The following is a 27,659-nucleotide window of genomic DNA, read 5'->3' on the forward strand; positions in this document are numbered from 1 at the left end:
CAATTAGGCACAGACCTCGCTTCTCTGCCTCTCCCTCTGTTCCTGCTATTGCAAATCGGGTTACTGTATCTTCCAAGGAGACAGGCACTCCCCCAAATACTAGCGTGTTCTCACAACACTAAATTTGGCATTGCCCATGACACGCTGTCATGGGCAGCTTGGTTAATATGCTCTAAATTAAATCACCACAAGATAAGGACGCAGATAACTGCAAAACTTATTTCAAGGAGAGTTTTTAGTGATTGCCTGCAGGACTAGAATGGCCTTTGAATGGGGGTCCTGCAGGGCTCTGCTTAGCCTGGATCTGCTCAGTATTGCCCCTAACAGCTTGGCTAGTGTGTAGAGCGTGAAGTTACACAGCTCTCCAATAGCACCAAGCTGGGAGAGGTTACAAGCACTCAGAGGGACAGGATCAGAATCATCAACAATCATCTGGACCCCTGAAGAGAAAATCTGAAATGAACAAATAACATTCAGTGAGGATAAATTCAAAGATAACAGCTAAGGAAAAAGATAGCAAACCAACTACTGCTGGGAAAGTTTGTCCAGGCTTCGGGAAAGCTGAATAAGATCTGACTGTCAAAACGGATCATAAGCTAACCATGCATCACTAGTATGACATTTTTATACAAAAGGCACTCATCATTCCAGGTTTTGTAACTAAGGACATTCCTGTGAAGCAATCTTGTATTTCACTTAGCAGTCAGGAGGCCTTTGCAAGAATACAAAGCCCTGTTTTGGTCACTGAATGACAAACAAGATGAGGATAAATTAAATAGATTTCAGGGCAGAGAAACAAGAAGCACAAAAGTTTTAAAAGCATCATCTGTAAGCAAAAGATAAAGGAATTGGCTTTGCTTAGTCTCGAAGAGAAAAAAAAAGACACAAACCAACAAACTAGACAAGACACGATAGCCATCTCCCAATAGCTTCCAGAAAGGATAGCAATCAATTATTCTTCAAGGCTAGTGGAAAGAACAAGGAAAAAGAGAAGGCTTAATTTGCAGCTAAGAAGAGGATTGGATATTGGTAAACACTAATGCTTTGCTTTGGATTGCTCTCTGTGGAGGAGCCTATCAATATTTATTGATACAGGGAATATGCTTATATAAGTATGTGGTGAGACAAATATCACTGGTATGCAATAAAATGCATTTTTTTCTTCAGCTGCCACTAAATCTGAAGTTTCAGTTTCACAATTTAGATGGCTTTGCATACCAGCAGGTGTTAATAATGTAGTAATTACGTGGATAAAAAGTCCTAAAACGAAATTGAGAGCTTGCAAGTTTACAATGACAAAATTGCTTCTCTTTCCATAGATTTGCTGCCAGAATTGGTTAATCATAACATCAAGCATTAGCATTATGCAAATAGAATAAAAGAGAAAAAAACTGACACTGCCTGTAGCCTGGGAAAGAAGCAGAGTTAATCCCAAAAGCTACACAGTTAGAAGGTTGCAAACAAATAAAAAAGGTTTCTTGATACAGCATCAGGCAGCTTCTGTTGAAGACATCACTTACTACCAGCTCCCACTAGAAGGATATAGGCACTAAGACATACGTGTCACAACAAAAGATGTATGACATGTTCTTAGCTGATGTCAACTTTCTCTTGTGCAGGATACACATGGCCTCTACCGACAAAGCTCTGTGCCATTTGGATCTACTTGGACGTGCTTTTCTCCACTGCCTCCATCATGCACCTCTGTGCCATCTCACTGGATCGCTATATTGCCATTCGAAACCCCATCCATCACAGCCGGTTTAACTCAAGAACTAAGGCCTTTGCAAAAATAATTGCTGTTTGGACCATATCAGTTGGTAAGTGAGGCAATATTTCAGCATGTAATTGCAGATTTCTAGCCTTTGAGAGGATTTGACATATATATTGCGGTCTAAAACTGTATTCTCTGCCTGCAATATTTTGCTTGCTACAGTCTAAGAAGTGCTGTAATGTAGTAATTACACAGTGGAAATCAAAAACAACAACAGGAAGTGTAGGAGAACTGACTACTGGGTTCGGGTTTGTCTTAAAGATGTGTTTATTTCCCATATTGATTATCCATTATTACCTTAATGTCTGAAAAGAAAAATTTATCTCAACTGAAAAAAAAATATCCCTGTTTTATGTAAGTCTATTGTTCCCAATTTCTTACTAGGGTAATTTGATTACAGATGTTTCATACATGCAGATCTTTTCTGCCTTTCTCAGTGCATATGGTGGGGTATTTATGCATCCTATTTAGGAGGCATTAGACGCTCTGCGCAAACCCAAAATGAGAGGAATTTCTCCACAGGACGGTTCAGAGTTACAGCTTAAAATAGGTGCTCTGAATGACTCACTAGATTAATCCCTCTTTGCACTAGCAAAACCCAGAGGCTCAAAACCAGACATGGGAGCATTGCTCTTCCATTCCCGTGGTGGCAGCACCCTTGGTCCAGGGCAGTCTTACAGCATGGGAGTTGGGAAGAGTTTGGTGACTGATGCCACCAGGGATTTCCTCACACACCTGGGGCAGTGCTTCTTAGACGTGTTGGAAGCATGGTTCCCTTTCAGCTCATCTGGTTTCGTACACCCCCTGAGCACTGGCAGCTCATTTATTCAGAAGCAGGAAAAAATCCCTCTTTGCCCTGGAAGAGATGGGTGTTGCCAGCAATCAAATGTAATTAGCTGCTTCCCTGGCTAATACAAATTATTCCATGTGTTAACTGTAATCTGTTACCACTCTTCCAAGGGGAAGGAAAGGAGATTGCTGCCAGCTTGCCACTCTGAATGGTCTCCTGGCCTCCCTCTTGATCCTGGCCCACAGTCTGAGAAAAAGCGGTCTAGGATTTTTATGACTTAAAATAGCTGTGCAGTAAGAAATAGCGGGAGCCCTCTTTCAACAGGAGGACAGTTCCTCCAAGACCTGATGAGGTTCAGCAGCACCACGTCTAGCTCTAGGGTGCATTCAGCTGTTCAGCTGTAGATGTTCGGTGCAGGCCAGGTGAACTCCACCCTAAAAATACCTAGTTACCTCTCAAATATGAAGGAAGCCTAGAGAAATTCAGATGTAGATGTCTTCATTTAGATTAGATAAATCATACCTTATATCTCTACAGTCACATTTTTATCAGTCCAGTAGAAAACATATTACTTTGTCCAGTTTTTCAAATCTTGGGCACTGCTGTGCCAGCATTTTCAGTGCATTCTCCATTTGATAGAAAAAAGTCAAGCATTCCTTAAGTTTCTATGTACTGTCTTTGTCTGCCTTTGTGAGTGGTGCCTATGCTTATTTTGTGTGAAATTATTGCCCTTTTTAAACACAAATAAATTCACAGAATGATCAGAACAACCATTCCAGGGGAAACCTAGTGATCCATGCTGCTCAGCATCTTTCCTCAGACATGGGCTCACTGTCAGAGTATCTGAATTAGCTCACTATTAAAATGAATCCACAAAAAATATTATTTAAGCCCTATTAGTTAGAACATGGTTTATGGTCCTGTAGCAGGAGGGCTTAGTTCTTTGACATCTTGATATTTCATTTCAAAAGTCAGGACTGTTCTTTGCAGTAATAACTGACAGCATCTTACCCGTTGTAAAAACACCTTTTCTGCTCTCTAGAGAATTTTCTTCTCACAGTGATCAGATGAGCCACAGATGTTATCTGTTATTACTATGGCAAGTGATAGCAACATGGTCCCTATTTATAGAACTCTGAAAAATACAACTTATTTTATTGGAAATAACTCAAGTGTGGCATGAGTGAAGAAGACGGTGTCCTGCTTTACTGCAGCTGAATAAGGACACATGTAAGGGAACAGTGGATGTCAGGAAAGTAAGTGGGCTGATAGGGTAAACTTCATGTCATTCACACATCACCTGTCCCTCAAGCAAGTAGGTTAAATAGATATAAATGAATGCAGGCAAGCACACTATGGTGTGCAGGAATGAAGCGGTGCTGAGCTGGTTTGCTAGTCCCATGGAAGCAAGGGGCATGGGGAGACAAGCTGAAGGAAGACGAGTTGGTTCCCAGTCTGGCAACCATGTCGTGAAGGAGCTCTGGCAAATCTGATGTGCTCCAGAGGACAGACAGAGAAGCAAATAAATGGCAAGCTATAAAGAAGCTGCTGAGCTAGTCACTGCCAGGCTGGACTGAGTTTGCACTATGGCATATTGCTATATTAACAGAATAAAGAAAAATGCCAGTGTTATGAGGAACCTTGCTAGATCCCAGATCACCCATGCAACTTGCTGTCAGTCAGTCATTGACCCTGCCCTCCTGATCTGCCACCATTCAGCTCAGAATAGGTAGGAAATGGTTTCTAAAGAATGAGGTGCTTTCTGTATCATTTACTAACAGAAGCGCTTTCTGAACAGAGAGGTACTTTATGTATCATTTACCAGTCTCCAGGCTCTCAGTGCTACTTAGAGTGGCAGGGTTATAAATTATTTAATTCATTGCATTTTCACATAGCTATAGGGCTATAGGTGGCACAGACAGCACCGCTGTCAGGCACAACACGCTCTCCTCAGTGCATGGTGTGGCTGTTATCTCATTGGAGAGGCAGGAGTTTCTCAAGGGTTTGCCCTCCATCCTCAGTTAGATATCCTTTGGCTTCCCCTTGCTCCTGCAATTTGCAGCTGAGCTGGTGCACTGTGAACTTTCATGATGTATGAGATGGAGGGTAAAAAGCAAGAGAAAGAAATGAAAGATGTTTTGCTCCCCTGCATAGAGGCTCATTTTAGCAGGGGAAGAGGGTGGGAACCTGGTGATCAGAGACCTTCAATAGCTCCCTCACTGTCAGAATCCTTAGTCCATCCTCCTGCATAGCCCCCTTCAACGACTGCTTTACCAGGCTGAGTCCAAATCTAGTTATGTTCTGTTTGTATGGTAGTATCCTGTGCCCAAGTCATCTTTGTACCCTTCTCTGAATCTTTCCTAGTGCTTCTACACTCTCTTTCAGACATAGGTGGCCAGACCACAATATTAAAGATGTGGACACACTATGAATTCATGTAGTGTAGTAATATTTCCTGCCTTGTTCTCAATTCCCACTTCAATAAAACCTACCTTTCTTTTGATCTTTAGGACTATCCCTGCACATTGAGCTCACTAACTCCAAACTCATGGAATCAGAGAATGGTTTGGGTTGGAAGGGAACTTTAAAGATCATCTAGTCCAACCCCCCTGCCACGAGCAAGGACGTCTTTCACTAGTTCAGGTTGCTCAAAGACCCATCCAACCTGATCTGGAACTCTTCCAATGATGGGCATCTACAACTTCCCAGGGCAATCTGTTCCAGTGTCTCACCACCCTCACTGTAAAAAAATTTCTTCCTTATATCCAACGTAAACCCATGCTCTTTAAGTTTAAAACCATTGCCCCTTGTCCTGTCACTACGAGACCTGATAAAAAGCCCCTCTCCAGCTTTCCTGTAGTCCCTCTTCAGGCACTGGCAGGCTGCTATAAGGCCTCCCCGGATGGAGTCTTCTCTTCTCCAGGCTCAACAACCCCAACTCTCTCAGCCTGTCTTCACAGGAGAAGTGCTCCAGCCCTCTGACCATTTTCATGGCCCTCCTCTCTTTCCTGAGTAATGACAAATAGTTCTGCATATCTAGTTAGGGCTACCCCCAAACTAATGTACAACTGCTTCTCAGCACTGGATTTTGTTTGCTACTTTGCTGTTCATTAGCTGGGATTTATGAGGACCTTCTGCAATTCTCTACAGCCAACAGCTGCATGTTGCCAGCACATTTATTCAGTCCCAGTGTTCACACAAACAGGTCACGGATGGGCTGAACAGCGCTGATGACCACAGAGGGCTCTTGGATGTGACCTTCTACCACCCTCACTGTGGAAACAAACTGTTTAATCCTACCCTTTGTTTTCTGTCTTTCAACCCATCCTTTTTCTACAAAAGAATCTTTCTTCTTCTGACATTAGAGCTTAGTTTCTTTAAGACCCTTTGACATAGTGTTGTCAGAGCTTTCTGGAAAACCAGGAATATTATATCAGTTGGATCACCATTATCCACCTGCTCACTGACTCCTGCAAATACTTCTAGCTGATTTGCAGGGCTTGCAGATGTTGTCTTATTGCTTCCCATCTACCCATGTTTCTTTCATTATGACTTCTAATTTACCTAAGCAACAACACTTCCATTCACCAAATTTGTAATTTTCCTTTTATTCACTAAACTCACAAATTTATTCAGTCAATTTGTTCCAAAGACCAGTCACTCAGTGGTCTTCCTTCTGTTGGCTTCGGTGACATACTAAGTATGTATTAAGTATTTAAAAACACCATAAAAAAAAGATAATTTGATTTACTTGACTTCTGAAATCTTGACTTTCTTAGTTTAAACAAAAAATGTACTAATATATGGGTTTGCCTTTAGTGGAAGAAAAGCATTTAGCCAGCAGCATTTCTTTCGCTAGACCATGTAATGCCACAGGCAATTGGTTTAAAATTGATTCTAATTACTGTAACAGATTCTAATCGTGTCTTTAATTCTTAAATCATCCACTACCCAGAGTGGCTAGATAATTAGATTATTTGTAGCTGTTGAAGGCAAAAGCCCATTAAACCCTGAAAATTATTCCATTTGTTTTAAAGCACAGAGGTCATTACTGAGAACAGGTGTAAAAAGCCCAAGCATTTCCTCTTCCTAGAAAAATCAGAGCTGAATTTTGAATAGTGTTTGACTGGAATCTATAGAATTGTAAATAGAGCCTATGCTGAAAAATTCAGGTAAAGCACCTTTGAGTCCTAAGTGGACCTAAGAAATGTATTGCTCTGCAAGAGCCCAACAATGCCTTATTCTCTCATTTAAAAATCCTCGAAAGGGCCTCATAAAAGAATTACAGTCATGAATGTTAAGCTATTATATATGTAATTCCTCTGTCCTTATTTCTCTCTATTCCTCCGTTAATGGTCTAAGTAATGTGAGGTTTGATGAAGCCCAAATCCTCTTAGCTGAGTTTTCTCTTTATCATTTCTCACTCAGCCTACACATCTGTTCACTGCCTTCAGGCAATCTCTGCTTTCCCCAGTCACTAACAACTTAGATTTATTCAGTACTTTTCATGCAGAAAAAAAGTCCAAAGTGGAGCTGGATGAGGCTGGTGAAATATCCCCCACTGCATAACTCTCCAAATTTTTGCTGTTGCTTCCAAGGCTTCAAAAATAGAGAAATACCATAGCATGTGAAGCAACATTCTCCAAAGTGCAGGGTGCAAAAATTTACCACTGGTGCAAGCCCAGTGCGACTGAGCCCTCTGATAATTTGGCAGTGTGAAGTTTTATGCTGACATAGAGGCTTGCCCCTCCTTCCCAGGCAGCCTGCAACTTCTTTGCATGACTTCTTGCTGCCCTACAGAGTACAAAGGGCCAGGGAAGCAGCTGGGATTGGGAAAGTACAAGTCTCAGTGTCTCTGGATTGTGGTTTGGCCTTCTTCAGCTCACACCTCCTTCTGCCAAGGATAGCTTTCATTTGAAAGTCCCTTTACTGTTTTCAAAAGGCACAAATAGCCAAGGGGCTACAGGCTGGGGATCCCTGTTCCAGATCCACCACATCCTCCATCCTTCCCAGATGACATACTTGTAATTTGCCAGTTCATTCAAGCCTAATTTAGGGATGGCTTGGCATAGTAAAAGACCACTTGGTATAATATGGAATACACTGCCAAAATACATAAAATTGCAAATAATTACACACAGCACTGTATTTCGACAATATAGATTTAAAGTTGAGCATTTAAATTTGGAAGTGCTGGAGCTAAACTGGAAATATCTGCTACACTACTCTCTTTACCATGTAGTCATTCAAAACTTGGCTTTGCATTTTTAGAAGTATTTATAATCACTTCCTTAGTTAACATTTCTTTGTTTTTTAATCATACTCATTAAATCATCTCCTAGAGAGTGAACATACTGTTTGCTCTTTCCAGCTGGAGGATTTCAAGAGCAAACATTTTAGGTTTTGTGTTTGGGCAATCCTCCGGGACCTTCTCCATTTGTGGATGTAGCTGCCACCATAAAAATAAAATGCCAGAAAAATGTTGTCAAAAAGTTGTGACACAACATATAGAGAAATTTGCATTAACTATAATGAAGGGCCATGGCACAAAATCTCATGAACGAAGTATTAGAGCTTCATCACCATTTCACAGAAGTAGGATTTTCATTTTGTTATTTTATAGAGACACAATATATGAGTTTTGGTAGTCAGTAACAATTATGCCAGTAGAAAGTTTATTGCCATACTAATCACTCCCCCAGCAGTGATAACTAACGAGTAAATGAGCACTTCATCCATAGGTTGTCCGAGGGAAGTTAACATTCTGTGCTGGGATGCACATTTCTGAGTTGGCTAGCACATGTATTCCGGTTATGAGACATTACTTAAATGGTTCTGAGAAAGAGACATAAATACCGTATTTACCTTCCTCATCGATGTAAATTATTCCCATATTTCCCATGTAACAGAATCCTTTGCTTCTTTCCAGAAGAGTGAACACATGTCATCCACCAGACCAACAGGTTACCACACGTACCTTCCTCTCATATCTGTGAAAGTTAAAAAAACTTGCATTTTGAACTTGTATATGGGTTTTTTTCATTATCTGACAAGGTGGTGTTACTAACCTATACTTCTCTGTATGCAAAAATGCGGAAAAGAATAGTAATGATTGAACTGCTTTCCAAATTCTCCAAATTTGGAAACACAGACATAAAGAAACAGCATAAAAATCCGTTGGGCCACATTTCCAAACTGGAGACACTGAGCAACCAAGTAAACATCTGGATGGGGAAGAATGCATTATACCAGCACATATGTGTTATCAAATGAAGAATAATTACTATGTATACGTTTACTAATTTCTTTGTGTAATTACCTGATTATCAGGAGGAGATGAAGGATTTTGCCTATGAAAAAGACACACTTTCATTTTGTGAGCACCTCTTTTGCAAGAAATATTCTGCTTTACTGGTACAAAAAGCAATGAGGAGTGGTCACAACATTCATGTGTGGCCTTTCTACTTCATTTTTTTTTAAAAAAAAGGCAAATTTTAAATTATAGAGCTGTATTTTTAATAGCGGAGCTGTGTGGAAAGAATCTGGTCAGTCAAGGTACTGATGGCAGAATTTGTTCGTTGTCTTTTTTTAAAAAAAAACACACTTGTCTTTGCCCTGAAGACCACAAGAACCATTCTTCCCCTTGAAGCTAATGGCAGAGAAGCATTAAGCTCAACTGGACCAGGCTGGTCCTATTGTCAGGTTTCTTCAATGAGTAAGTGACTGTTCATGGTTGGCAATATAACTTATAACCAGCCAGACTCTCTTTGTAGATAAACAGATAAACTGAATGTTTTAAGAAAAAAGGCAGTAACAGTACAGTGCCCCTTATAAGTTACTCCTCCTCTGAAAGGCTGTTATCTTTTAGCCAGTCGTGTACCCAGCACAGTGTGCAATACCTACAAGAATCCAGAATGGATTCCCCAGCCAGAGAGGGAATGATGAGCCTAGATCCTACCACAGGATACTCTTTTCTGCAGAAAGTATTATGTGAGGTGTTGCAAAATGCAGAAAGGACATGTTTGCAGGCCTGCTCTGATCTTTTTCCACTAGGTCTCTACAAGAGTACATGCTCAAAAGGTGATCTTATAGTGACCAAGAAATTACTTTAGCATCTCTTACCAGAGGAACTGGAATTTCCACATAGCAGAAGCCACATGCAATATAAATGAGCAGAGAAGAAGTGCACAAGGAATCATGTTGGGATTTATAAACTCTGTCAGCTGTACACTGCAATTGCATTTAATTGCCTTCTAAATTAAAAATAGTGTTGTTAAACTAGCACTACATGGCATAAAAGAAAATGTCAAGAACAAATTTCCATTCATTTTAAAATTATAGAGAGCAATTTCACAGCTTCTTTCATGTATTTAAAAAAAAATTATTTAAGCCAGATCTTACATTTTATAATGTTAAGAAAGAAATACATATCACAGAATTCTGTTTTACAAAAAAAATCCTTACATTTACCCCTGTTAACAGGAACATTGCAAACTATTGCACACTTGGTCTGCAATTAACTTTCCCCATTCATTTCCCAGCCCATGCCATGGGCATCTTTTCTAAGTAGAAGTCCAGCTAATAAGTGTCAGGGGTTTTGTCAGAGATGACTCAACATATTTCTAATTACCTACAAAAAAATTTGGAAATACCTGTCAGCTGGTTTTGCCTATGATGTCCTCCAGAGTCACTGATGGAAAACAGCCTGTCAAAGTCCTATGACGTCCTAAAAGTAGGCTAAGATATCACAATAAAGGCTCTGTTTTTTGGCTGATCAAAATCAGAGCTGTGTATTTCACAGCATTCAGTCTGGCATTTATGTCACAAGTAAATCACAGCCACTGGGAAGACTTGTTTTCTTTTGGTAGTACATAACCCTTGTTATGATTCTGTATTTGATCTGAGCTTCCAAATGTCAACTTGACCGCTATTGCTAGGATCATGGACTGAGCTGAACCGAGCATAGTAAGAAAAATACTGCATGGGGTTTAGCTTGCAGCTTTCTTCTTACAAGCGTAAAAGTGCCCAAAAGTTTTAGGTTGTATGTTTCCAGGGTAAAACCAGACCTGCCTTGCATACCACTGCAGGACATGAGGAGATCCCTCCAGCACTCAGAGCAGCCAATTTTTGTTGCAAGGGCAGTTCATCCTGTAGATGGGATACATGGGAAGGCATGATTTATCGCTTTTTCATCTCTTTTTCAACCCTGCCATCTTCTAAATGTGACCAGGGCGCTGGCTGATTTAACAAAAGAACAGTTCCGTCAGGGTGAAGGGCATTATATACTGGCCAGGCACTGGCACATCACGTACAGTATCCTGAATCATGATGTTCAGAGCAGTGCAGGTCTCTAAGCTGCTTCTCATCCTGTTTTCCCTTCCAAATTATCCATCGCATGAGGGCATCTACCCCAATAACTGTCTGGCCATTGGCGCAGTCTCCTTATATAACTAGTTAGAAGCAGACTATTTGCTTAATCAGCAGCCTCTCTGCAAGCAATCACAAAAGGAGGCACAGAGAGACAAGATGAAGATCTGGATCAAAGTGGAAACTGGCCTGAGGTCTAGAAAATTCAGAAGAATTACAGTTTGGGTTGTCTGTGCCTTCAGACTCAGTGCAAAATAGTTGCTAAAATAACAACAACAACAACAACAACAACAATAATAATAATAATAATAATCTCATAGTTACATTCAGTCTCCTTTTAAACTATGCAATGAGGTCAAGCAGAACTGCAGGAGAAATCTCAGATACCAAAAGAAATCTCTATTCAGTTCATTGGAGGATTAAGGCAGAGTTAAGTAAATTACCAGCGTTCAACAAATCATACCCAGTAATAATTAAAATCCCAGAAGTATAAAAACAGAGATAGTAAAGGATCTTGCCACTCAGACTGCTCCAGGAGACATCACAGTAGTTACTTATGATCTGTCTGTAATTTCTAGCTTATTGCTACTATACATTTTTTTTAGACATCACTGTGTATGTAGCATGTATAGTATATAATAAGCTAGCCCTAAGGAGCCTTCAGGATCTTCATAGCTAAAAAGGCAGACTGATAACGTGTGATCTGGAAAGATCCTGTTACAAACGTATGGTATTTATTTCTTTCTCAAAGCACAATTATCCCCAAATCTGTTCTCCTAGGGGCCTGAACAGTGAACATTGCAAAGCCATCTGACATGGAATACAAAAAGGTCCTGCGCTAAACAAGAGGGATACCACAAGTGGCTGGAGTTGATCCCACTTAAAGGCTCTTTTCCTTTTCAAATTAATGTATTTACCTAAGCCAGTGACAACTGTAAATTTGTAACTTCTTTTGAGTAGAAATTAAACCATTGCTACAGGGAACTTAAAAACACCAATGCAATTTAAACAACATTAACTGAGTATACAAAAAGGAAAAAGGGTGTTTGACCTGCTTTGCTGCATTTTGCTGAGCCACAGAAGTAGCAGGTTTGTCCATCCAGGAGCTTTAAATAAAGAAAAAGCAGCATCTTGTCCCTCTGCATAGAGCTAGGCTGGAGACCTAGGGCACCTCTTGCAATTTTTCAAACTAAATATTCAGCTCTTTATCATAAGGTCACTCACTTCTAATCACTTCTAATCACCATGGACGATGTGGTTACACAGCCATCATCAGCCTACATCCCCTGCAGGAGAATATTAAGCCCAGCTCCCTCCCAACTCCCAGCTGACAGCAGGATTGTAGCTGCCATCTGGCTACCTTGAGCTTTGGCTCTGCTCAGCCAGCATCCTCCAGGCAAGCCGCTTCCTCGGCTTCCTGTCCACACTCAGCCAGACACCGCCTTACTCTCTACTCTTTCCAGACTCGGGAGAGTGATAAGCCTGTATCTCGCCAAAGATCAGACTGCAAATAAATTGGTATTGTAAATAATAATGCAATTAAATTACAGGGTGGGAGGTTTTAAAAGCCTTCTACTGTTACATTAGAAAACTCCCCCCCCCCTCGATTTTTGCAGCTGCGGTTTGGTTTCCTCTAGGCACTGTGAATGCGACACGCCATCTCCACCCTACCTCCCAGCAGGTCTTCCTAGGTGGGGGGTGGGGATTAAAGTGGAGGCAGATGCACGGAACAAGCTGGAGTCCATGTAGAAGGGCTGGCACATGGGGCCACATGCCCTGTCAGTCTCACTGGAAATACAACGCCAGTGTCCCAGCTGGGAGTGCTGGGATAGAGGACCAGCGATGTATAGGCGGAGGAACCCTCCCAGGAGACTTCACCAGACCCATTTGAAGATATAAATGCTATTGACAAACTAGAGGGATGCAAAACTTGCAGAAACCTCCACTGCTACCCTACACCCTTTCTACCCTATGCAGTTGGGTGCTGGTAGGACATCTCCTTTGCGCTAACAGATACAGCATCACTGGCACGTTGTCAGAGCGCAGGCTAAAGGTGTCACAGCACTGGCCTTGCTGGTCCTCAGGGGACTGCCAATGTTTGTAACGACCTACTGACACTGTTGTCAAAACAAGGCTGATGTAAGTAATGGTGACTTCAGATCATGAAAACACAGCTTGTAACTCATTTAGAAAAGTTGGCAATCTTAGTTGAGTAGGTATGTGGCCACATGCAGATGGGTGTGTGTTTCTGTGAAATTAGTGCTTATTTTCAGCCCTGCTTCTTTTTATGTGACACGTGGTATCCACATGCCTTTAAGCCAAGTAGGATGGAGAGTACCCATGCCTTTCCAGTCCTTGTAATATTTCATACTCTCAGATTTTAAAATGCACCTGAGGCTGCAGGCAGGTCTCCCTGCCCTTCTCTTCTTCAGGCACTTCCCCATGAGAACGTAGCAGGAATAGCTGGCCTGAGGGAGGGCTAATGAGAAAAAGAAGCCTCTTGCCGGATGCAAATCTAACCTAGCCCAGCTCCCAGCAGAAGAAAGTTATGGCTTCCACACAGTTTGCTGGTATGTAGTGGGGTTTACCCTTCTCTGTGCTTTTTCAGCATTGCCACTGACACTAGTTGTCCGTGTGCTCTCAGCATAAGCTGGGAAACATGGGACTGAGCAGGACAAAAGACAAGCAATTTCACCTCAGATGTGACATGGCAATGCGGTGCCAACAACACTGCTGAATCCCTCCCATAAACACTTCTTTGTCCCACCTCTAAGGATGGGCTAAGTTTTCACATGGGGAACACAGGAATAATGCTTTCTCAGGTGGACAAGTTTGCTCTACGTGGCATGATGGCACACTCCTTACTGGAGGTCAGGCTGAATGGGTTCCTCTGGATCAGTAAATAGGAAAAGGATTTTTAGGCTCTGTTACTGGCTTTTAATCTCCTGGACTTCCTGGATTTAAACAGCTCTGCCCTCTCTTCTGCTGCAAAAGCCCAGATACCTTCTTGCCTCCCTCTTCTTCCTTGTAGATGCATTTATGGTGACTTGTATTTGCACAGTAATCTACACAAGGCAAAGAGATTTATTTTTTAACTGAGAGTTGACACACTTGCCGAGTCTAGGGCCAGGTTCTTTTGACATCTTTCTCCAGGCTTAACATCCCTAAAATATTCAGAATCAGACCATGAGGTCTAACCAAGCACAGTAAAAGGGAGATTCATTGAATTCATGGGAGACCTGTGGAAGAATCTGGCATGTGGTACATTACTTTGTCCTTTAGCCGTATTGTGCAAGAATTTATTTATGGGGTAGTCTGATATTTCTTACTTATTTAGGAAAAGCTCTGTGCCTCAGTATGTATAAATGCTGTAGTAAACAAGCAGATGGAATGTACGTGTGTGTCATCTAAAAGAAAAAATCTGTATAAATTGATAAAGTGTTTCAGTTTTACAAGGTTTCTACTGATCAAGAACATACACGTATTTGCTGGCCATAGAGGTGAAGGTTTTACCTGCAGGTGTTCCATACAGAAGGTCACCAATGTGCTAACTCCAAGCAGAAAGACTTTTGTTCTACAAAAGACAGAAGCACTGCAGAGCTTCAGCTAAAATAAGGCAATATGCAGTAAAGAGCTGAGGACATTATTGCCTACAAGCACATAAGGAAGTTACTTTAAAATAAAAAAAATAATACTCAAATGAGATAGCAAGACTAGCTTTGGGAAGTGTGACTGCTTTGCTGCTTATGAAAGACCAGACCAGGCAGAACAGCTTTGTCAAGCAATTTCTCACCCCTTGAAGGCCTCCCCTCTGCCCACGGCAGTCGGCAAAAGATGAAGTCAGCCTGTGCAGACCTGTGCTGGCAGTAAACTAAGAGGGTTTGGTTGTAATAGCAAGACTCTCTATTTCAGCTTGCTCAGTTGAAACCACCAGGATCTGTTTACTATTGCTCCTTGCTGCATACACAAATGGCATGATCTGAAATCCCCAGTCCCTAAATCCTTTTTCAAAGTAATTTTTTTTGGACATTCATAAATATTTATTTATTTCTAGCTATTTGCTAAATGCAGACTTCTATATGCCTCTGTTAGACCCTTTAGCGACCGGGTAATCATATTACACAGAGGGGTAACAACTTCTCTTGATTTGACATAGCTGAGAGAAGCCAATAAGCACCTTGGCAGAAGCCTCTGCCCAAGCCAAAAATGTCATTAGCTAAAAAGCAAAGACTGTAACAGTGGAGAGGCTCCACTGGAAATTACTGTGCAAAAGGTTGTGTCTTCTGCAAACACTCAGAACAATCGGAAAATCCAACAAGGCAATAAGAAGGACCAGATGTGAAGGACACAGAACTTCTGAGGTGCGTGCAGGCAGGAACAGCACTTAAAGCCGAGAGCAAAGAAACCACTCCCTACGGTTGGATTCTTGCTGCCTCTAGGAAATAGGGCTGCATGCACATTTTGTAAGTGAATGAGATTATACCAAATCAGTAAGAAACTCCATCAGCTGTTTCCTCTCTCATAATTCAGCCCACTCTGGATCCGTGGGTTTCTAATCATTTGAGTCAAAAAGGGACACATGTCCTTCATTTCTTGCTCTGTCCTCCCTGTAATGCTCCTTTAATTCTGTTTCTATTTAACTTATTATTGCATTCCTACAAGTTAATTTGGAGAGACACATCTCTGTTCTTGTTAGAAATAGGCTTCAGCACTGAGGACGTAAGTGAGAAACATCAGTAAGACACTGAGACTTTTCTGATTTTGTTTTTCTAAAATTAAATAGGTGATTTCTGGCATTACATTATTATAAGTGATCATTTGCAATCATTTTCTCACATAAAAAGAATTGAATATATCTCCTACTAGGCTAAATAACATGTTTCCTCAGAGATTTTCTGAGCTGCCAAGAACAAAGCCATTTCAAAATTTATAGAATAATCCAAGCATTACTTGGCACCCCCTATGGGAAGTTAAATATAATGTAGTTTTCCTTTCAGTTGTATTAAATATAACATGTGTGACGAAATTAAGTGTACCAAGGGAAAGATATAGAAAACCAGCTCTCTGTGTGCCCTCGAATAAAAAACTAAATTTGGCCTATAGACAGTGATAGGGAAAATGCCTGGATCCACTTTGACTCCAGCCCTGTGAAGATGGCCTCTTGGGATGCAGAAAAGAGACAGTGCTCCCCTAGCACCGTGACTCACTTAGCTCTTGAGGAAATCCATCTGAAAGCAAATATTATGTTGGAATTTATTATGTGGGGATGTGACAGAAAGCTCCTCATGACTCCTGCCTCCACCAACATGCGTTCCTACCGCTACAGAAGAGGTCCGTGCTTGTCTCACACGTGAGGAGAAATTCTAGCCCAGGATACAGGGGACACTGCCACGCTGTCTAGGAAAGGCAGAGGGTTTTTAACATTCATACTAACTAGATGAAGCCTCAGATGGTGATTCCCAATCCACCCACAACTTTTCAACATCCCCTCTCCCCAGGTGGAAATGTTTGCATCTACACTGCCACCCATCAGCAAACTGCACACCCTTGCTATTGGCAATGTGGCTGGCACTATTTGAGCAGCAATAAAATTATAACAGTGAAAGGTTTGTCATGACTGGAAATGGTCAGTTGGGAAATAACATTTTCAGGTGCATGCAGAAATCAGCTAAGTGTTTGCAGTTCTGTGGAAACCCTGACTCCCGTAACGGTGAGTGCCACACGCCAAGCAGAGACATGGAGCCAGACTGAGTGGTTCTTCTGCAATGTTTAAGCAAAAGCTCAGAAGTAGCTGTTGCTAAACTCCAGCTCCTGATATGAAGTTCAGACGCATTTGCATCCTTGACACTCGGAGGAGGACAGGGTCCACAGCCCCCCTACAAGTGGTTCACTGTGGTATATGTTCCTAGAGCAACCAAACATCCACACAGGGCACCGTGGTAGCCCAAATGAATAAATATTCTTTTGTGTGGTTACTTCAATCCAAAATATTGAAATAATGTGATGGCTGTGTTGCACCAAGGCCATTTTTATACAACATGAAACTGAGGATATGCATTGTATGCATTTTATGTCTTGGGATGTAGGATGTGGATGGACATGGACATCCTACAAGTTTGTTGTTTGAATGTGCAGAAGTATCAAAGGAGGACATTCTCTGAGTACAGAAAGGCACCAGATACCAGGCATGGGCTTTTCTAAAGAAATGAGACAATATTGCCCCATTGAGCTGCCTGAAGGAGCAACTGGGCTTCTCCAAGCAGTAATTCTTTCAGAAGTCCCTAGTGTCACAGTGCATCTCTGTGCAGTGGCTCGTCATCTGGCCCATAACCCAAGTATGTCTGAATCAATGTGACTGCTAAAACTTGAGCTGGGGCGATTTTTTCTTTTTCATGCAAAGTTGAACAAAGGTGCTGAATTTTGTCGAGAAACTGTAATGACATTTCTAAAAGGTATTTCCTATTCCTTGGACATTTATTAGGGCACATAGTAATGCTTATCTGTATTCAAATCAATTGAAATGGATATATGTGAGGTGAAAGCATGTGACTGACAGCTTCTGCTTGAAGGAGACTTCACGGAAGGAACCTTGACTTCTCTTCATCCTAAGCAGCCCAAGTATGCTACCCTGCAGGGCATATTGTAAATTCTGGCTTTGATTCACTGATAGTCTCAGCAGCTCAAGGTAGCTGCAAACCCAGTTTAGCTGTCTAGTTAAAGTGGTTTTATGGCTGCTGCATACCTCTGAAGATTTGCGACCCAGCAATGTGTACCACTAAATCAACCTTTGTCAGTTTTACCAGGCTTTTTGAGAGAACAACAAGAAGGATGCTATTGTTTTACCTCTTAACCTTTGATGTTTTCAAGAGATTTTTGTCATTCTGAAGTTGTGCCCAAATGCTTGAGGTTTAATGAAGGATTTATTACTCATCTGTATTGTGTGAGTTCTGTTTTACACTTTATTAAAGTCCATAGAGTTTGAAACAGCCACCTGTGTATAAATCAAGCTACATGAATAAACCACCTTCTACCAGAGGAACATAATATTTAGGGATGTCCACAAGGGAAAATGTTCTGATATAAGTGGAAATGTCAACTGGAAACGCAGTGGATAATGTACCTCCAGGGCCTGAATGGATGCTCCCATTCTGTGGTGAGTGCTTCCTCGTGCTTCAGCTTAGTTTGGTTTGGAAGCAGAATAAGATAAACCATAAAAAAGCACTCAGGGGATGTCAAGACCTTTTCCAGACGGAGCTTGAGCTAGAGGGAGCCAGGGATGTGGCACGGACAGGGTGTGGAACAGCTGTTCTGTAACAATCCTGCCAAGTCGTTTCCTCTGTTTCTATTGTTTGCACATGCCCATTTCCCAAATACCTGCTTGTCCCTACCTGGTAGCTCTGCATGATCCTTTCCTGTGAAGCTGATTTTCTTCTCTTGATGTTTGAATACACAGGCACAGTTTGTGTCTTTTAAAACATCCACAGTCACCAAGAGTGGGGAGCTGGAAAGCAAGGACAGTAAAACCAGCAAGAAATTATATACCTGAATCATCAAGATGAAATAGATCAGTCAACTTCGATCTTTAAAGAATGAATTCAGTCAGCTGCAATAATGCTAATACAGCTTAGACCAGGACTTTTTGTTATGTGTCTACGGGACAAGCCTGATCTTGACCAAATCTGAGTGACATATAGGTGACATTCTTGGCCACGTATGATACTTCCTAAAAATTCTATCAAAATAGTGGACATGGGTTGCACATGGAAGCTCCTTTATTTATAGTTTAAACATGACTGCCTTTGAATTTGGTCCCTGTGTGGAATTTGCTATCCTCATGCTACAGAAGCCAGAAGCTAGCTGTTGAAGACGGACAAATTTTGTTTGTTTGGTCACAGGAGCAAAGAGTTTAGTCCCTGTAGAGGGATGAAAAGAGAAAATTGGGCTGGAAGTTAATTTATTCCATGCAGGAATGCCACAGTGTCATTTGTGGGACCCCTTGCATCAGCAGAACTTGGGTGTACACAAAAAGCAGGTTACAGCTGTCAATGTTCTCTGCTACCAAACCGTGGTACCTCTGGTATTTCCAGACTGCATACAGGCCAGTTACCCGTGGCTGCAGGGGAAAAACACCTTGAACGGTCATTCAGAAAAACTTACATGACCAGCGCCAGCTACAGCTCTGCTGTGAACTGCACTTTCGCACTTGTTAAAAGAATGACAAGGAAATGTGAAAACTCCAGCTACAAGCTGAAACTCATTTCCATTTTTTAAAGCCAGAAATCTGGATTTAGATGCCAGTCTCCAGAAGCTGCTAACAACAAAACAAAGCAGGTGGAGAACTGCTGCCCTTGTATTTCAAGTGAGGAGCTGTAACTGACTTTGGCCTTCTACTTGAAAAAGCTTGCAGTTGTGCTAAAATTTTCCTTTCTAGTGCTGCTGCCTCTCCTCCCATGCCCCCTGATACAGCTGAACCATAAGGTCTGTAGTAATGAAAGGCATCTTTTTACTCTGTCAACGCCATTGTTTATTTTATCTCTGCAGCTCACACTAGGTCTTTGAATGAAATGAAAAAACAGCCCTGCTGTTATCAGTGCAGGGCAGAACCAGATGGGAAGCTTGTGGCATTGCTCTGACTAGTGCTGTGCCTCCACGCAGCTGGAGTGTAATGCTGGGAGGTGCTGGGTGCCTTCAGCATCTTTCAACTCATCCAAAAAAGAAAAGGAATGTCAAAGCATTCCCCATTTCCCTGGAGGTATTCTGCACCCCAGATAACTCATCCATGGCTGGGCAACATGGCTCCTTGCAGCTGACCTCTCCCTCTGTGCTGTCAGTCGGACTGACTCAGATTTTTTTAGGCAGCAGCTTTCCTGGCATCACTGGAGATTTCCATCAGTTCAATGCAGGAGCTGCTTGCACCTCACCCACTGGCTTCTCAGAGCCCAGGTTCAAGCATTTAGGGCTTGCGCAGCAGAAACAGAAAGGGCAATACCGCAGGGTCTCCACCAGCTTCTGCCCCAGGCAGATAAGAACAGCGCTTTTGTAAATTGACCTGTGCAGACAAAGCTACAGTGTTGTTAGAAAAATAAACAGCCATGGTGTTAGAAAAATAAATATCTTTGTAGAAGCTCCAGAAGCACCAAAGGAATGGAACATATGAAGAGAATAATAGCCTAATATTATTATTATTACTGTCATTATTACTGTTTTTTACTGTGCCTGGACTCCCCAGCCTCCCTCTAGGACTGGAACGGCTGTGCTGGGCACTGGAAATGTGTGAAATGAAGAGACAGCCTGTGCTTTTAAAGGGTTCCCTGTCTAAGCACCAGAGTGGAAAGAAAGGAAAGGAAGGGTCGTAGAGGGAAGTACCACTGAAATGCTAATGTTAGGGGATGAGTTTCAACTGTGAACCAGTAAGGACATTCTTGGGCACACAAGGGACAAGTTAGGATACAGCATCATCCTCACATCGTAAGAAATTCTTCCCTAATGAATTTTTTCTTCCTCAGAAGCCAAATACAGCATCTGAAATTTCTATTCAAAGATGCAAAGGGGACTGAAGCTCCCAGATGATGCTAACTTTCTGCAGGAGTCAAACTCCTAGTTGCTTTTATCCAGAGAGGGCTGCATTATCGCTCTCTGCTTCACTACTCCACTTTTGCTGTCTTCACAGCACATCATCTTTTTCACTGTCTGAATATTGCCTTACTTGGAGAGACAGTATCCATTTGGGGGGTGGGAACGAGACAAATATTGAAAAAAAAAACCCCAAACCCAACAACCAAAGCAAGAGCAGCTGTTTGATTTTGCTGAGACGCTAGCAGCATTTGCAGAAGTCCCTGAGGAAATGGCTGAGTGGGCTTGAATCAGACAAAGCAGTCCAAGGAGAACGGACTTCATCAACCTGGCCTTGCTGTTCATAACAGGGCAAGGACACAGCACATGCTCCAGGGGAAGAAAAAGTTTGCATGGCTGCTGTTGCCTCCGGGGCTGTGCGTTGAGAGGGCAGCCTGTAGCAGATGGCAATACCATGAATGGACCTTTGCAGTCCTGCACAGAGAACCACATCTCAGGCTGCCTCATCTGGTCTGTCAGTGCTTAATATATCCCTGTCATTCCTCTGGCTATTGACATGTAAAGTGCTGGGGTTTTTTTAGCATTTAGACTGTGTCGTCAAATGTATGGTGATTACAGGGAGAACAGAAAAAGAGCCAATGAAAGATTACTCTCAGAGATATGAGAAAAACTGATATTTCCTCTTAAAAGCAGTATTTCACAGCCTAATCAGAAACCAGTACCCAGAACACTTTTAATTCTCTTATAAACACAGCCCAAGACCACTCTCTAAGCCACCCCAGAAAAGACAAACATAGTATCATTTTGATCATAGTTAATAAAAGCCTTTGCCAAGGTGGCAGGAACCAAGAGGCAAGTCTGGAGATCATTACAGGGGCCCAAGGTCCAAGGGTATAAAGCAGTTTTTTATGCTTGTGTTGCTACCAGGTGTCATGGGACAGCTGGATGGAAGGACATGTGTTTTACCTGTGGCTGGGGTTTCTGTGAAAGAGAGAGGGAATTCAGATTAGAGTAACGGCAAAAAACCTTCAAAACTGTAACACTGCTCTTCCTCTGCCCTTCTTTGCTGGAACCTTGTAAAGGTGGTGGTAGTACAAATGTCAGAGCCTAGCAGACCACATTTAGTTCCTGAAATTCAGCATCTGCAGGATGAATGTTTCACACAGCATCTTTTCTTAGGACAGCCCCAGTAAAATGTCACAAGAACAGGACTAGCATTGTGCCGCTGCTGAAACATGAGATGCAATATAGCTCATTCCCCTGTGTCAATTCAGTTTGCTTTGGGATATCTATCAATTGTGGGTCCATCTGTTAGTGCTCATTTGTGTCCTATACCCATTTATTCTTTGAGAAATTATCTATATATAGCTAAGAGTGTGGGGTTTTCTTCTTGGAGATTGGAAATAGTGGGGTTTCTTACTGTGTTTAACCTCTTATTTTTCTAATCTACCTTCAGGTATCTCCATGCCTATACCTGTCTTTGGACTACAAGATGACTCCAAAGTGTTTAAGAAAGGCAGCTGCTTACTTGTGGATGACAATTTTGTCCTAGTAGGCTCTTTTGTGGCATTCTTCATCCCTCTAACCATCATGGTGGTCACCTACTTTTTAACTATCAAGTCGCTGCAGAAGGAAGCTATGCTATGCGTGAATGACATTGGCCCAAAGACCAAGTTTGCTTCATTTAGCTTCCTCCCTCAGAGTTCCCTGTCCTCAGAGAAACTCTTCCAGCGCTCTTTGAACAGAGAAGTGGGGACTTCTGGGAGGAGAACCATGCAATCCATCAGCAACGAGCAGAAGGCTTCCAAGGTTCTTGGCATTGTCTTCTTTCTGTTTGTTGTGATGTGGTGCCCGTTTTTCATCACCAATGTGATGGCCGTGATTTGCAAGGAGTCATGCAATGAAGAAGTCGTTGGAGGACTACTTAATGTATTTGTTTGGATTGGCTACCTTTCTTCGGCTGTCAACCCACTTGTATATACGTTGTTCAATAAAACCTACCGTTCAGCTTTCTCTCGTTACATTCAGTGTCGCTACAAGGAGGAGAAGAAACCTTTCCAGCTGATTTTAGTGAACACTATCCCAGCACTTGCATATAATTCGAGCCAGCTCCAGCTAGCACAAATGAAGAGTTTGAAAAAAGAGGCAAAAATGATGGCTAAGGATTATTCAATGGTCACGATAGGAATACATCATTTGGATGGTACCTCCAAGGGAATTATCAGCCCAGCAAACGAAAAGGTTAGCGGTGTTTGATGGTCAGCAGCTGCCATGAGAACCACCATGTGTACGCTGAAAATTTCACCTGGTTGTGAGAAGCTCTGATAGCTTAGGAAAATCAGCCCTGTTCAAGAGACCCTCCAATAACATCACATACTCCTCATATTATCCTGTGGTTGAAAAGCAGGGATGAAATGGTATCAAATGTGCAATTTTTTTTCATACAGTACTTTGGCTATTTTAAGCACAGGCTTTATTAAACTTATTTTTTTAATATTCTAAAGGATATATTTCTTAAAGAAAAAAAATGAAATTTCTGGTATTATAACATGAGCTGTGAAGAAACCTACGCATTTCTTTTCTCTTTGCAAATGAAAGCTAAGCTTTGATGCTCTTGCAGAGTTGGCTCCAGCTAGTTTGTCTTGCTACAATGGAATTTTGTTATCATCAACTGAATGAGCACTTTACAGAATTTTAAATAAAATGATGGTTAATTTACTAATATATATTTAAAATAAATTTTAATGTATTAAAGAAAAATCTATTAAAACCTGTAGAGATTAATTATATGGACATTTTGGTAACAGTGTTTTTATGGCTATATTTTTCTTCTGAGTAACCATTCTGAAATGTTACTGGGCTTTTCTGCCATTCATTCTATAGTGCGAATTAGCAAACTTCAAAGGTAAATTATACTTGAATGATTCTTTGTTTCCTCCACCACTCATAATCTTTATTTCATGTCTTGTGCTTTATCTCCATTCAAGAAGTTTCATCTGTTCAGCTTAAAACTTAAAAGTAATCTTTTCAAAAGTAATTGTTGGGCTTGATTCCCTGCTCCTTCCCACTGATGTTGGCAGGGAAGTGAAGTGAGAGAAGAGGGGAAAATCAGGCACAACATCGCTGAATGATTTCAGGAACAATTCCACATCCATGCCTCTGATTCCAACAGAGTCTGATTTAAGTAATGGCAGAGGAAATTTTGAATGAGTAAAGCCTTCAGTAAAAGGTTGCAGCAGAACCTCTCTCGTCATTTCTCTTCGGTTACAAAAGCTGTTATAAAAAATGTCCTTCTGGTTTTGTTTTAGTGCTTGTAGAGCCAGAATTATAAGAAAACTTTTAGTTGCTCCAAATTGTTTTCCATAATTTCACTGTTTCATTGTTATGGTAGATTGCTCAGGAACAGTAGGTATCTTGCACTATTAGGACTCAGCCTTAATGAAATATGTATGGACAAATGGAACCCACTTGAAAAATAACAGGACTTATAAGCGACACTGTATTTCACCTACATAGCTCCAAGGGCACAATACATTACATAAAGAATGTCAAATACATTGCTTGACAGGAATGCCTAGTCATGAAATTGCTTCCTTTTGGGCATCATAGACCATTTCACCAAAGCCAGTGGGACTCTGCTGGAGAGCAGAAACATAAGTGTCGCATTCACCTGCAAAATCTAGATCCAAGCATTTGATTAATTCCATTAATTTTGCAGCCACAATCATCAAAAGCAGGATGCATTCCAGTTTCAGATCCTGTCCACTCTGAAAAAAACCACTGCCTGGCCCAGATGCCAAACCCTAATGCCCTCATGAGTCCTTCTCTTGAAATTGTTCAGTTTTTAGAGACCCATTAAATCTCCACTAAGACAGAGCAAGAGAGAGACAGGGAGAAACTGAATCTGATTCTAGGCTACCAGCTGGGGGTCTTTGGAAGAGGAAGACTTCTAGCTTAAAATACTGATCTGTGGTAGAAGAGGATTTAAAACTTGCCTAGGTATTTTGGTTGATTTCCAAGAAACGGCTTTTATTGTTCTTTTGCCAGTATGATAATTAAATCTGCCAGTTCTATGAGCCATTTCCTCCAATGTGAAATATGTCAGAGCCACCATGCGCAGGTCACAGGAGCTCTTCATGCACATGGGGACACTGACTGGGTCCACAGCCTTCAGACTCCACACCTGGGTCAAAGTGTCATGTTGCAGCAATGCCACGTATGTCATCCATCACCTTGTGGCCATTAATGGTTTTCCCCCCAAAACTGGGAATTTAGGATCACCTGATAAATCAAGTGGTACAAATGCTGTGTTCACTAAGGTAGTTTATATGGTCACTGTAGCTCTGGGTACACTTATTCACCACAAAAAAAAAAACAAAAAAACAAAACCTGAACAGCTTCAGCAGAAGGAAAAATGGACTCACTGCTCCTGCCTTCCTATACACACCCTGCTCCCACTGTGCAGTGTGAGGCATCGGCACAGAAGGGATTTCAGGGAGAATCTGCTAAATGCAGCTGTGCATGAGGACCACTGTAGTAGTAGGTGGGAGCAGTGACTTTCCACTGTTTCCTGACAAGTTTGATACAGACCCTAAACAGGGTGTTTGAGCTAAGACAACAGTCAGATTGAATCATACAGGGCACCCAGGCAAGGGATGAAGCACTGATGGAGCACAAGTGGTCCAAGGCATCCCGTGAAACATGGTATTCAGGTACTTCCTGATGTCCAAATGTCTCCACTCCATAACTGGTGAGATGGTTTTGAGGATTCACCCTTGGGAACAAGCACCCCAGGCAAGAAGTAGGCAGTAATAAAACCAAAGGTCTTTTGAAAGTAGAGGTCTGAGGATCAGGATCTGCCACCATACCAGATTGCCTTCATATGATGAATACTGACACAGGATCGAAGGTCTCTAACCCTGCCTGCAAGGGGAAAGGAAATACCGATGCTTCTACCAGTGGAGGGAATTGCCACATTTTGTGTAGTTTGTGTCCATCTTGATGCAAGTGTCTCTGGCCTTGCAAGAGAAAAAAGCAAACAGGACAGATGGCTCGGGTCCATTTGTGCCAGAGAGCTGAGCCTGCCTGCATGCTGTACGATATATACGGCACCCTGCATTTCTCTGAACTCAATTCCTCCCAAAACTCCCAAGAGTCTGGTTGCTGGTCTGCGCAGTCTTCTTCACCAGCTTGCACTTGATAAACTGTTACTGAGCATTTAACGTCCATCGCTTATGCTCTGTTTACTGTCTGCATTTCACCCACATGGCACAGCAAATCATCCCCCCGTTTCTCTTTCATTTCACCTTCTGTTCCTCTTTCACAATGTCAAATTGCTCAGGTTGCAAATACTGACAGGGGATGTTTCACTACAGAGAGGGTTTCAATTACTTGCTTGATATTTCATTAGAAGATGACTCTGAACAATATTTTTTTTCCAGCTTATTAAAATAAAATCTATGTTTTGGACCTAAGAGACTTGACAGAATTTCTTTAATTGACAGGTGGAGGTAACATAACACTTATTTTTTGCTTAGAAGCATGGATATCTGCTGCCTGACATTTTAATTCTGTAAGCACTCAGATCAGTGGTTTTATTGAGTGATCGGCAGCTTTTACCTAAGAAGCCTCTCAAAGCCAAGAATGCACAGCAGATAAAGACCAATATTTCCAGCTCCTTATGGACATCTTTGACAGTTTAGTGATGCCTGATTCTGCCACTTTGCACCAAAATGTTAATAGATTTTTTTTGTGTGGTTTGCCTTAGTGAGGATGACAGAGTCAGTGCCTATATTTGTTCTACCCACCATGCCAGATCTGCGGGAAGTTGGTCATCAGAACATAGCAATTAACAGAGTCATTACACTGCAGACAGAAGACAAAGTTCAGCTGTTTTGAATGCCATTTTATAGCACTGGGTCCATGCTTGGGATGAACACTACAGTTTATTATGACCAGCTTCAGAGCAACCCATCTTGCAAAAAAATGTGAGTTTTTTCGTTATGCATCACAATGGAATGGAAATTTTTGTAATTTTCCAGGCAAAAAAAAAAGATAAGACATTCACACAGGCTAGCTCAGAGGTTAGGGCCTTTCCCTGCCTTACAGGAAAAGCATGCTGAGTCAGCCTGTCCTATCTGCATCCAAAAAACCTGCTTTGTTTGGAAAAATGTTTTAATCAACCATTTTTCAAGTAGATTGACATTCTATTACTGTCAAGATTGCATTTGAAAAATATCCAAAGACATGAAGCTCACCATGTATCTCCTAAGCTGGTGTGCATCCTTTATACACTTCAGGGTAAAAAATCCTATGTATCTATCCCACCCACCCAGCCATGCACTGTACTTATGTAATTATTGCCAGATGGTGAGATGCATTCTATTTTGAATACCTATATATGTTTGCTTATGTAAATACATAGAGAAAAATGTTTGCTGTATTTTGTAATGTTAATGTAAAATGGTGTTCCAATGCATTATTGCTTTGTCAGATCCCACTGCTAGTAAAGCAGATTAAAATATTTAAATATTTAAATGCCATCAGTTGTTTTATAAACTAGAGGTTTTCCTTAAGGAGTTGTTTTGGTTTGGTTTCATTTCTCCCATTCATACTCACAGTACGATGTCTGCTGAAGGCTAAAGTAATTTTAAATGTCTTGCTGGACAGAGAGAGAAAGCACGTTGTAGAATTTAGTTACCTCAGCGAACTGGTTCAAAATAAGCCATCGCAATCATTCTCTTTTGCTAAGGGCTGCCATTCTTCTACTGAAAAGGTATACTCTGGCTAACTACATATGGCTTAAGACATTTCACTCTTAGAAATGAAGTATTGCTATAGTAATAAGCCAATTAAATTAATTTCACTAAGAAGTAGCACTTAAGATTAAAATGAGTAAGCAGCTGTATTGGGTTTGCATGGCAAGGTGTTGGTAACAAGGGGCTGCAGGGGTGGCTTCTGTGAGAAGCTTCCCTGTATCCAACAGAGCCAGTGCCAGCCGGCTCCAAGATGGGCCCACCGCTGGCCGAGCCCATCCATCAGTGATGGGACAACATATTCCAGAAGGGGGGAAAAAACCCTCAGCAACTGCAGCTGAAGAGAGGAGTGAGAGCAGGTGAGAGCAACCGCCCCGCAGCCGCCATGGCAGGCAGGAGG

The 27,659-nt window shown here is 41.7% G+C and overlaps 1 protein-coding gene across 2 annotated transcripts in view; it reads left to right on the forward strand.

Annotated features, from left to right (window-relative positions):
• Positions 1–23,794, forward strand: part of HTR2A (5-hydroxytryptamine receptor 2A) — a 28,299-nt gene extending 4,505 nt beyond the window's left edge. For both annotated transcript variants that reach the window (XM_005433225.4, XM_027815466.2), the window contains exons 3-4: positions 1,620–1,820; positions 21,961–23,794. In XM_005433225.4, the coding sequence (XP_005433282.1) occupies positions 1,620–1,820; positions 21,961–22,760 (1,001 nt within the window). In that variant the 3' untranslated portion in view covers positions 22,761–23,794. The remainder of the gene's footprint in view (positions 1–1,619; positions 1,821–21,960) is intronic.
• Positions 23,795–27,659: the final 3,865 nt, after the last annotated feature.

The sequence above is a fragment of the Falco cherrug genome, chromosome 2 (genome assembly GCF_023634085.1).
Source record: "Falco cherrug isolate bFalChe1 chromosome 2, bFalChe1.pri, whole genome shotgun sequence".
In the NCBI taxonomy this organism is placed as follows: domain Eukaryota; kingdom Metazoa; phylum Chordata; class Aves; order Falconiformes; family Falconidae; genus Falco; species Falco cherrug.